At 48.1% G+C, this 12,590-nt stretch overlaps 1 protein-coding gene across 1 annotated transcript in view; it reads right to left on the reverse strand.

Moving 5' to 3' along the window:
* Window positions 1-2,091: 2,091 nt before the first annotated feature.
* VWA2 (von Willebrand factor A domain containing 2) overlaps window positions 2,092-12,590 on the reverse strand; it is a 58,072-nt gene continuing 47,573 nt past the window's right edge. Inside the window, exons 9-14 of the mRNA XM_058435754.1 lie at window positions 12,387-12,442; window positions 9,990-10,097; window positions 8,142-8,714; window positions 5,163-5,714; window positions 4,285-4,410; window positions 2,092-3,428 (exon numbers count right to left, since the gene is read on the reverse strand). Coding sequence (XP_058291737.1) covers window positions 3,331-3,428; window positions 4,285-4,410; window positions 5,163-5,714; window positions 8,142-8,714; window positions 9,990-10,097; window positions 12,387-12,442 — 1,513 coding nt within the window. The 3' untranslated portion in view covers window positions 2,092-3,330. The remainder of the gene's footprint in view (window positions 3,429-4,284; window positions 4,411-5,162; window positions 5,715-8,141; window positions 8,715-9,989; window positions 10,098-12,386; window positions 12,443-12,590) is intronic.

The raw sequence follows: 12,590 nt of genomic DNA on the forward strand, positions 1-12,590 counted from the left end.
AGGGAGGAAATGTTTTGGTTATTTACACACTGAACTACAAGATGGGATCCTAGCAGGAAACTCAGCCTCCTTGAATCAAAGAGCACAGATAAGGCTGAAAGCAAATTTTAGTTGTACAGTTAACAACATACCAAAGACACAGGAAACATCTGCAGAAATTGATCATATATAAGTGAATGAAAAATCAGTACTCCCAGAAGTTAAATATACTCCTAAAGAATTCTTGGGAAAAAAGAAACATACCAATACTGGGAAGGTTGCCTAAGTAGTAATTAAGGAAGTTTATAGCATAAATGTGTTTATTTTAAAAATGACAAAACCAAAATCTGGTTCATTAAAGAGACAAATAGACAGCCTAAGGCAATACGAAATAGCAGAACTGAAATGGAGGCCTTAATACAGATATTGACAAGATTTTTCAAATTATAAGAAAATACTATCAATATATCAGTGTAAAGTTTGAGAAATATGTATTTTCCATTATAAGGTTTGTATAGCTCTGATACCAAAAATTCAAAACAAATTGCAAAAGAAAACAAATCTCATTGTTGGATACAGATTAAAAGAATCTGAAAATGTTGGCAAATGAAAAATTCAGCAGGGTTTATAGAATGATGCATAATGACCAAATAGAGTTTATCCAAAAAAAATCAAGGGTTGTTCAATGACTGAAAATACACAAATGGATAACCTATCACATTAACAGATTAAATATAAAAAATGCATTATCTTGAAGGAAGAAGAAAAAGCATACCATAAATCTCAACACATAATAAGCACTCTTAGTTCATCTAGGAATTAAGCATTCTTAAACTGGTAAGTAACCCATAGAAAACAATTATAATGATGAAAAAGTCAAGAACCAGATATGGATACATGCTACTTCATGAAACATTATTCTGGAGGTCCCAGGCAATGCAAAATGACAAGAAAAAGAAGTGATATACAACTTTAAAAGGAAGAGACAAAACTAGCATCATTTGGAAATATTTCTCTAGAAAAGCAAGAGTCAATTATTAGAACTAGGGTATTCAATAAGATGACTGGAATCAGGATCATCCAGAGAAAATAAGGAAATTTATGGCCTATATGCAATGTTTTAATTATTGCAAGGAAAATATATTTCTGTCTTATTTGAATAAGTAATTAAAGGTAAAAATTAAAGCTAATTTCTTTTAAATGAAAGAAAAAAGGCTTGGCTAGTTAGGCCATAGGATAGCACTTTCCTGGGGGACTGACAAAAGCTGAACTATTCAGTGGCACTGTCACTACAAAAGGGGAAAAAATGTTTCAAAGGCGAGAAACCCATTTCCTACAAAGAAACAGTAAAAGCCTTTACTATGTAAGTCCAGAGCCCACAGTTTGCTGTTTAAATCCAAGTAATTCAATCAGGGCACCCAAATACCAGCCCGGAACAAGACAAAAAGCCTACATTATAACATCGTTAAACTGCTATTTAAAGACAATGCATTCATGTAATTTCTATGACATCACTGATCAGCATCTGCTAGGGAGCATGTGATCCTGCCCCAGACGTTGTCTTCTGTGAAGGGCAGCATAATAACAAAGTTATCAATGAAAGTATCCCTTGAATATAGATGATTATGACTCAACGTCTGGTACACCAGACTTTTTAATATCTAAAATCATGGTGATACTGCTTCAAGCACTTTTCTAGCACCAGAAATCCTAAAGTTCTTAAAGCCAAAGTACCCTTGAATGTTTGTCTATAAAACATTATGGTAAAATATTTATAAAGAAAAATGGGCCAGGCACGGTGGTTCACCCCTGTAATCCCAGCACTTTGGTAGGCCAAGGCAGGGGGATCACCTGAGGTCAGGAGTTCGAGACTAGCCTGGCCAACATGGTGAAACCCTAACTAAAAATACAAAAATTAGCCAGGCGTGGTGGCATGTGCCTGTAATCCCAGCTACTCAAGAGGCTGAGGCATGAGAATCACTTGAACCTAGGAGGCAAAGGTTGCAGTGAGCTCTAGAAAGATTTCTACTGAAAATCCAACTCTAAACAACACAACCAAGGAGAAGAAGTAATTCCTAAATACTGCAGGGATAGGTAAGTAAGTATCTAGTTTGCCAGAGAATATTCCAAATATGCCTCTTTGCCACATAGGTACAAATATCCCTGTTTAATAAATAACCAACATTTCTTGAAATATTTCTTTAAAAACTGTATAGAAAAGCAAAGCAAAACCAAACTAAAACCTAGACAGCATAAGATCAATGCTTTAAAAAGCAAAATCTCTAAGTTTCTTTATCCTGTATTTTTGAGTTTAAGAATCTTACTTCTCTTTGCCCCACTAAAAGGAGAATCAGGAAAGAATTCCATAAACACACCACAATTAACCCCTCCTAAGTACATTTTTTTCTTTTTGAGACAGATTTTCACTCTTGTGGCCCAGGCTGGAGTGCAGTGGTGAGAGCTCACTACAACTTCTGCCTCCCAGGTTCAAGCCATTCTCCTGCCTCAGCCTCCCGAGTAGCTGGGATTATAGGCATCCGCCACCACCTCCTGCTACTTTTTGTATTTTTAGTAAAGACAAAGTTTCACCATGTTGGCCAGGGTGGTCTCAAACCCCTGACCTCAGGTGATCCACCTGCCTCAGCCCCTAAAGTGCTGGGATTACAAGCGTGAGCCACAGTCTCTGGCCGTAGCCTCTTTTGAAAGGAAGACCCTTCAAGTGGACACTGCTCACGACTCAGAACAATTTCAGGTGGCCCCTCCAGACCTGGGCCAATTGCACACTCAGTCCCTCCCCCATCATCAAACAAGCTGGTTAATTGGTCACATTTCAGTCTGAGACCTTTCCAAGTCTCTTCCACACACAAAAGGCAGTCGCCAGAAGTCACAAATGTCCCTCAAGCCCCCTTTCAGACTCAATGCAAATGCATCCAGAATGTCTTTGGGGAAGTGGAAAAGCTGCTGCTTTCCATCTTGGAAGGCCGTGGCCTTCGCGGTCCAAAGGATGCTCTAGTAAAGGCCTCTGCTTGGCATTACTGTGTCAACAACATTCTGGCTAGCATTGACTGTGGGCAAAGGAACGTCAGACAGGCCGCTAAATTTAAGTCTTCAGGACCCCTTGTTTATCCTCAAGGGAAAGGTGGCAGATGACATAGCCTCAACAAGTCAGAGCAGGTGCAAAAAGTCAGTATTTACTTACACATCAAAGGTTTTCAACATCGTTTGTGGGTGACATCAGCTGCTTTCTTGTCTCTAAGCAGCATGGCTGCAGTTGGGACATCCTCCTCCCTCAGTGAGAATAGTGGTCCTGGCCACAGCGGGAAGCAGACATTCCAGAAGGTAGGCACCATTTCAGTGCCCAGGCCTTCTCTGTAGTTGCTGGGAGGGGTACGGCTGCTGCCCTCCTGCACGGGAGCCACGTGCCTCGGGGGCATCTCCTCTCAAGAATCCTGGGGAAGGAAGTGAACTCTGAGGACAGGAGTGTCTGCATCCCCTTCTCAGCCCTCCAGCAGCCTCTAAGGACCCCTTCAGGTCCTGCTCTTACTCTACAACCCACCTCGCCCCCAGCAGAAGATGCCAGGTCAGAGACCCCATCTGATTGTCCTCCAGAGCTTCTTTCTGGCCTTAGGAAGCCAACCTCTCCCCATGGCCAAAAAACCAAGGCTCCGACTGGACTTGTCTTCTCATTTCTGGCTGTTCTAACTTCAAACTCATGAACAGGAACCATAAGTGGACCTCTAATGCCTCCCAACAATCACTCTCTAGGTCCTAATCTGTTACCCTTGACAGTCACTTCTTTTCTCTCAAACCTCTAGCACCTCCTCCTCGTCCTCACTTAGCTGTTCCTCCCATTTTACTGAGCAAACAAAAAGCATCCCAAAAAGAGCTTCCAGCAGCTCCCACCACCGCATTTACCCATCCCTGCCTCCGTCTGCATCCTTGTCCCCTGGATCCACTGTGCTCCTAACCGTGGCCTCCCTCCTAGTTGTTATGACTTTCTCCAGGGTGCTTAGCACCGTCTACCACACCACATGTTGTATTATTTGCTTATTGTCTGTCTTCCCATTAGAATGGAAGCTCCATGAGGGCAGAGGTTTTATTCATTTGTTTACTGCTATGTTCCTGCACTGAGAACAATGCCTGGGATGCAGGAGGTACTCACTAAATGTTTCGTGGGTAAATGACTGAATAATTCCTTCCACTGAACGAATGTTTTAGAACCTGCCTTCAGCTGAGTTTGTGGGACTTGGCAGGACTCGCAATACCATCCCTGGCTCACACATACAGAGCAAGAGTTCCACTCACGGTTCTCGCAGTGGGGGCCCTCCCAGCCATCCCGACACTCGCAGCGGTAGCTCCCATTCTGCAGGACGCAGCTGCCGTCATTCATGCACGGGCTGGGTTTGCAGAGGTTGACTGGCCGCTTGGCTTCTACAATGGAAAACACCACACCCACCAGGCCGGCCAGGCATGGGTTAGACCCGAAGACCCCTACCCTAAGTAAGCCCAGTAGAGGTGCAAGGCTACTAGAGTCATGTCTCCCTTTGCCCTGGTAGCTCATGGTTGGTGCTGCATGCCACTTGGCTAGGTTAGTAAGACCCAGCTCTCCTACAGACTCATGGAGAGTCCATTGCTCAGATGTGCCATACACATGCAGACTTTTTTTTTTCTTTTTTTTTGAGGCAGAGTCTTGCTCTTGTTGCCCAGGCTGGAGTACAATGGCACGATCTTGGCTCACCACAACCTCCACCTCCCGGGTTCAAGTGATTCTCCTGTCTCTTTTAAGAAGGTGAAGAGGAGGTCACTGGATTTGGGCTGGCCTGGTCCTGTTTGCTCTGGGCTCTGTCACTGCCCAAGTCAGTGTCAATGTGGGATCTTTAGAACCTTAGGAAGCCTGTGGATATTCTAAAAGTGTGTTCTCTTTAAAGGGAATGCATACATTCTCAAGTTTGGGAGGGAGTATCTATGTTAGTTAAACTTTCTGTACCTTAAATGTCAAATGGGGATGGTTATGCCTACTGTAGGATTTTATGTGAGCACGGCATTTAGCACAGAACCTGGCACTTGGGAAGCAAGTGCTCAGTAGCTGGGAAGAGCTGCCATCCTTGTCATGATGTATGTGAAGGCTAAGGCTGAGGGCCTGCCATGGGGGCAGCCCTGAGGGTGTGGATTCCCCCACTCACCTCCACACAGCCACTCAATGAGCACGTCCTGGTGGTACCGCAGGTCGGCGTAAGCTGCCACGTGGATCAGGGAATCCCGGGGACCTGCAAGCCTCCGCAGACCCTCGCTTAGGACAGGCCCCACGCCCACGACCAAGACAGAGATGCCATTGTTCCTCAGCTTCTGGGCAGGGACGGCCGCATCCTCTGTGCCTCTCCCGCCTGTGAGCACCACCACAGCTTTGGGGACACCAGGCCGGGCGCCCCTCTGGACAGTCATCACTTTGTCATAGATGTGCAGCAGGGCGGTGCCGGCTGAACCCACCCCACCCAGGTAGGGGGCCTGGCTAATGGCCCGCAGCAGCGCAGCCTGGGTGGGTTTGGTGTCCAGCCCGAAGGCAGTCTGCACCTGGCTGCCATACACCACCAGGCCGACCTGTGTCACGTCAGGGTTCACCTCAAACTGGAGGGCACAGCTTCGCACAAAGCTCTGCATCTGAGCAAAATTCTCAGGCCCTACTGAGGCAGAGGTGTCCAACATAAAGACAAGGTCCAGGGCTTGTGTCCGGCACCCTGCAGGAGCAAGCAGAGGGGCTTCAGCAGTGGATCTGCCAGTGAGAGCCCCTCGACGGGACCCAGGGACTGCCAGGTTGGGTAGGGCCCAGGTCAGCCAGGGTGCTCTGTTCACTGCAGAATCCACCCTCTGTGTCTTCCTTTAGCCACAGAACAGCACTTTCCTAGAATATTAGCAGGAAGATGAGTGACTGCCAGACCACATTTCCCAGCCTTCCTAGCAGCTAGGGTGGCCACGTGTCTAAGTTCTAGCTGACGGACCTGATCAATTTCAAACTCATGCAGCTGGAAGTTGCTTACCTTCCACTTCCCCTCTCCCCCTTCCTGCTGGCTGAGAAATGGTGACCTTGGACCTCAAGGTGGAAGCCATAAGATGACCAAGACCTGCTGGCCCAGGCCACTCACCTCTGAACTGTACATGAGAGAAATAAGTTCCTGTCTTATGTAACCCACGGGGTTTGTGGGCAACCCTTTGTGACAACATCTTCACCTGTGCCTTCATCCATCCCCAGTATGCAGGGCACTAATTAGATGCTGTATGGACAAAATGGGCCCATGCCTGCTGTCAACAGGCTGACAGTCTAGGGGAACAGACATGAAATGAACACAGAATTACAAATGATGTCGGCAGCGTGGAGGGAAAAGCAGGGGACTTCGAGAGAGACCAGTAGGGTAACATAACAAGACTGGGAGAAGGGTTCAGAGCTTCTCTGGGGAGGTGACATTTCACCTAAGAACTGAAAGACAAGTAAGTATGAGCCAGAAGACCTCTCCCATGCAGGGGATGCAGAGAGGCCTGTGGGGACCAGGCTACAGGGAGCTCTCAGAAGCCAGGGGAAGGAGTTTGGGTTTTATTTCAAGTGCAAAGGGGAACCACTGGAAATTCTAAGTATGGAGTTAGAGGAGCTGATGCTCTGATTATTGGTTTTTAAAACCACTCCCACACCAGGAACGTCTGAGAAACTATCACAGCTACAGGGAAGGCGGCTGACTACATGTACTGTGGGGTCCTGCATGGGATTCTGGAACAGAAAAAAGACATTAGGTAAAAACTAAACAAATATGAATCAAGCATGGATTCACTAAATAATAATGTATCAATACTGGTTCATTAATGGTAACACTGTGCCATGCTAATGCTAATGCAAGGTGTTAATAGGAGGGAAACTGGGTGTGGGGTATAGGGAACTCTCCACTATTGTCAATTTTTTTTCCTATAAATCTACAACTATTATTTTTTTTTTTTAAATCCAACCAAACAAGCAGAACAAAACCACTTAGACCAGCCTGGAGGGGCAGGGTGGGAGTGGGCAGCCAATCCCTGTCCTTCCCCCTTACAGGAGGGAAAGCCTCTCGTCTTGGAGAGAGTGGTGGCATCAGGGCTGAGAAGCAGAAGCACATCTGTAGCTTCCCATGCCCACCTACCATGGGAGAACTCCAGGAGCCCTGTAAAAGATGCATTTCACTCAAGCCTGTAATCCCTCCAATTTGGGAGGCTGAGGTGGGAGGATTGCTTGAGCCCAGGAGTTCGAGACCAGCCTGGGCAACATAGTAAGACCACCTCTCTATAAAAAATAAAACAATTAGCTGGGCATGGTGTTGTGCACCTGTAGTCCTGGCTATTCTGGAGGCTGAGGTGGAAGGATCACATGAGCCCAGGAATTCAAGGCTGCAGTGAGCTATGATCGTGCCACTGCATTCCAGCCTGGGTAACAGAGAGAGACCCTGTCTCAAAAGAAAAAAAGGACGTGTTTCAGCTACTACATCTCTGGCCACGGGCCAGGCCTCTGCATGGGGACAGTGTTCTCTAGAGTGCCTTCCAATGGGGGTCATAAAAAATCAACTTCATGGCTTGCAAAACAGAACAGAAGAGAAAAATGTCAGAATGCATCCCAGGCAGACAGGGTAAGTATCCTCTCAGGAAGCGTTTGTTTCAGTTGTGTGTGGCTGCACCAGTACGTGCACATGCACGTGCATTCGTGTGTGTGTGTGTGTGTGTGCATACATGTGCATGTGTGCACCAGGAATGCACTTCTTTCTGTGGATTGCCATCAGAGGAGCTGGGAAGCTGCTGCTCTGGAGCCTGCTTAGTAGATTCAGAGCTCTTAGTAACAACAATAATAAAATCGTGATTAATAATGATAATAGCAACACCTAGAGTTTGCTGAGTGCTTACTCTGTACTAAGCATGTACACTGCCCATCTTACCTAATTCTCACTAAAGATCTCTCAGGAGGTACTACTATTAGTCCCATTTTATTGACAGGTAAACTGAAAATTATTTATGTGACTGGTACCTGAAAGAGTGGGGCTGTGGTTTCAGCCCCTAGAAGAGGAACTGGCAGAGAATGATGGTTAGGTGATGGCCAAAAGGAGGAAGGACCTGCCCACTGACCAGCGGCCCTGGGTCAGGCACTGGGACCTTACCTGGCCGCCGCCGGCTGCACAGCTTCCCCTGCAGCTCAAGGATTTGGTTGAGCAGATCCTGAGGGTCCGAGTAGACCATCACCTGCTTTGGGCTGCCCGTGATCTCCTCCAGCTCTGCCCGCACGGCCTCACTGCCTACACCCAGCAGGAGCAGCTGTCGCGCCCTTGCGTGACGTGCTGGGCCCGCAACGTCATCCTCAGAGTGTGACTCAGTGAGCAAAACCACCACTCTGCGTGGCCGGTCCTGGCCTGTCCTGGTGGCACTCCCAAAGCCACGGTCTGCTGCCTGCCACAAGGCACTGCCCGTCAGGGTGGAGCCACCATGGAAGGGAATGCCATCGAGGCTCCTGACCAGATCAGGCACATCCTGGTACTCCCCCACAGGCACCGCCACCAGCAGCTCCCTGCTGTACACGGCCACACCCACTCGGGCCCGAGAGTCCTCGCTCAGCACGGCCTGCACAAACTGCTTCACGAAGGCTTTGGCCCGCAGGAAGCCGTCCAGAGTGGCGCCCGCAGAGCTGTCCAGCAGGAAGAGGACGTCGACCCTGCATTCCAGGCTCAGCTTCAGGGCTGCGTGGATCACAGCAACACCCACTGTCAAGCCATGGCCATTCAGCATGGATCTGTCCCACCCGAGACGCTGAACTACCATGCAGGGCAGGAGAAACTCCCTCCCAGGAGGGAGATGGGGCACAGAAACTGTGGGCCCCTGAGCTTAAGTGACTGGTGCTCGTCACAGAGTTGGAGACAAGGCCAGACATGGCACTCCTGGCACTAAAGGTGTCCATCTAGCCACTTTTTAAAAAGAAAAATGCCATCTATATTATCACTTTTTCCCATTATGGTTAGTCCTGTGTGTGTTCTGAGAAATCTTTGTCTACCTCAAGATCATGAAGACATGCTCCTGTATTTGCTTCTACAGGCTTCACTGCTTTGCCTTTTGCATGGAGGTCTATAGCCACGCTAGAATTGACTTCTGGTAGGGTTGTGAGGTACAGGGTCAAGATTAATTGTTTTCATATAGATCTTCAACTAACCCAGTATCACGTTTTTAAAAGTTATTATTCAGGCCGGGCGCAGTGGCTCACGCCTGTAATCCCAGCACTTTGAGAGGCCAAGGCGAGTGGATCACGAGGTCAGGAGATCGAGACCATCCTGGCTAACATGGTGAAACCCCGTCTCTACTAAAAATACAAAAAATTAGCCGGGAATGGTGGCGGGCGCCTGTAGTCCCACCTACTGGGGAGGCTGAGGCAGGAGAATGGCATGAACCCAGGAGGCGGAGCTTGCAGTGAGCCGAGATTGCACCACTGCACTTCAGCCTGGGTGACAGAGTGAGACTCTGTCTCAAAAAAAAAAAAAAAGTTATTATTCAGCAAGCCCTTATATGCGTCAAGCATGGTACTAAGCACTTTGCATAATCTTATTTAAAACTCTCAACCACCCAGTGAGGTAAAGCCTACTATCATCTTCATTTCACACCTCTAAAATCAAAAGGAATTGGGGCTCCTTGCTCTGCTTTCATAGAATAGAGAAGAAAAGACTCTGTCCAGGACTGGGAGCCAGAGTTGGGTGGACTCCTGCCTTTAGCTGGGCTGGGCAGCACTCAAACTTCGAGCAATGACCATTCTGCAGCTAATAAGCTGGGAGCCACTGTCTCATCCAGAGCTCAGCCACCCCAATTATGTACTGCACCACGTGAACTGCAGACCAGTGGTGCATTGGAAAGCAGATGGCTCGAAGGCCAGTTTCTACCCAGCAGCTGGAAGGGTGTGCAGTGAAAAAGGGAGCCTGTCCTCTCCTTGCTCCCCAGTGGTCAGTCTTGCAGTGCCGGTGCATACCTACCACAGTTAGCCTCCCCTCCGAAGGCCAGCGGGCAGAGGCACTGGTAGCCGTCCAGTCCTTCTGGAACACACGTGCCTCCATTCTGGCAGGGCTGCGAGTCACAGGGGCCTATCAGAGAGATGCCTATTAACCACTAAGCACCACAGCACAGAGGAGTGGAGAGGACTGCCAGAGGTGTGGGTGCAGCTGGCTTCCTGTTCTAGCAGTGGCCAGCCCCTCCCTTCCCCCATAGTCCACCAGGAAACCTGTAGCAGAGAGGGGAAAGCACTGCCGAGTTCATAAATGAGGGGCTGGGCACAGGTGGTAAAGGATGCTCTGTAGCAGGCTTGGTAAGGCCCTGTGTGATGAACTGGTGTTAGACTGGAGCTTCACAAGGAGGAAGCTCCCCGTAGCATCAAGTGTGGCTGCTTCAAGACTGAGAGAGAGCTTTGGTGCCAATGGGGCCCTGTCTTCTAAGTTCTACACAGGGTTGTCTTAATGGCCTCTGCACCTGGCACAGCAAAACACACCAGCCTTCGGATCCTGCGGTCAGGCTGCTCAGCACTGAACATGGCCTCTTGGACTTCCTCCGGCACCTTAATTAACCTCTCCCATCTTCGTATCCTCATCTAAAAAGGAGTGATGGGAACTGAACTTGTTCTGTGGGGTTATTGTGAGGATTAAATGAATGAATCCGCAGAAAGTCTCAGCACTAAAAAAACACTCCCCAACAGCTAATGACAGTATTGACTTTTGGATGTGAGACGCAAATTATGAGCAAGTCCTCTTCAAAGCTGAAAGTTTACACTGGAAACCACAGCCTGTGTCAAATCTGGCCCATTCTGAAGTGTCTGATCTATGATTCCCTGTGGTCCATGCCTGAGCATCTCACCACTTTCCTTATCAAGTATTACAAAATGCAGCTAAAACCACATGACCTCTTTCCCAGGGTTACAGAAAACAAACAGAGTCTTCATGTGATCATGTATTCCAAGGGCTGGATAAGCAGCTGAGTGTGGTCACAACTGGGACTGGCATTTTCTTGTCCTTTTTGCTTACAAATATTAATCTGTTTCTTGATGGCCACATCATTGTAATTAAGGTATAGACTTTTCAAAGGCAGAAAAGATTAAGGCTAAGATTAAGCACCTCACTGGGGCTGCTGTTGTATCAGCCAGAAGACTGGAAATAGCTGGGGGCTCACTGACATTGACAACAGTGGCCTTTAACTGAGCATCTATTATGTGCTGGGGACTGTGCTAAGCACAATACACGCATGGTCTCATTTTATTGTCACAACCTTAGGTAGGAACTATAAAAACCCTATATGACAGATGAGGAAGCTGAAGCTCAATGAATAGAAGTCACGTGCCCTAGGTCAGATCATTGGTAAGAGGCAAAGCTGGGACTGAAAGCCATTTCTCTCTAGTTTCTAAACCCTAAGTCCTCAAACCCTAATTTCTGAGCAGAAACAGCTCCACTCTCAGATTCTCCTATGCTTAGAGGCCGTGGTGCTGGAATTGTACACCTTGAGAACATACTGAAGGGATCACCTAACCCCAAATAGGGACGCTCGCTACCCTTCCTGTGTGTCTAACTGCTCGCTCCCCTGCCTGTGTGTCTTACTGCTCGCTACCCTGCCTGTGTGTCTAACTGCTCGCTACCCTGCCTGTGTGTCTTACTGCTCGCTACCCTGCCTGTGTGTCTATCTGCTCGCTACCCTGCTTGTGTGTCTAACTGCTGGCATTCCGGGAGATGGCCTACTCATCGGGAGTAGCGAATCCACCCCAGGACTGACACCTACACATTCAAGTGCAATTTCGAGCTCCCAGGTCAGTGGGGTCACTAGCACCCCAGGTGAGGGATGGTGACGGACAGTGAGGGCACACCGGGGAACCATGCTGAATGATGCATAATGGCATCGATGATTCCTCACGTTAATTTGGGATTTTACAGCTGAGGGATTACTTCCATGGGCATTATCTACTGAATCTTCGCCAGGACATCATATACGATGCCCCCCTTTCATATGGAGGAGGGAAATGGGCTTCCAGACATCGGACAAACATCGCTGCATTTTATAGAGGAGGAAATCACTCAGGTATCTTGCCCTGAGTTTGGTGCTGGCTTTGAGGATATCTGCAAAGCTGGTGCTCGATGCCTGCCTCTCTGCCTCTCACTAATGCACACAACACTGGTTCAAGGGAGTAATCCCAAAGCCACCACTCCATTCTTAATGAGCAAACACCGTTGAGGGAGTCAAGAGCACACTCTCCTCTGCCCCCCAAGTGCCCCATCCCTCTGCCCTGGAGCCAGTCACAACCCCACCCTCTGTCCCAGGATTGTAAAAGCCACTTTACAAAGCAGCCTGGGCCCAGGGCCCTGAAAGAACCAGTAAATCCAAGAGGCAGACCATACCTGGGCAGGTGGTCCTGTAGCAGGTGGCAGGGTGGGTTAGGAACACTCTCTTCCAGCTACAATCCAAGGAAACAGAATGATAGACAGATCAGAGGTGTAAGGGGAGGGCAGAAAACAGAAGATGATTTACAACACCAAAAACTGATAGAAGATTCCAATGCAGAAATAAGAAAGACTTCCTGGTTTTCTTTCTTGGTTCTACCC

The sequence above is a fragment of the Hylobates moloch genome, unplaced genomic scaffold (genome assembly GCF_009828535.3).
Source record: "Hylobates moloch isolate HMO894 unplaced genomic scaffold, HMol_V3 SCAFFOLD_3, whole genome shotgun sequence".
Taxonomy (NCBI): domain Eukaryota; kingdom Metazoa; phylum Chordata; class Mammalia; order Primates; family Hylobatidae; genus Hylobates; species Hylobates moloch.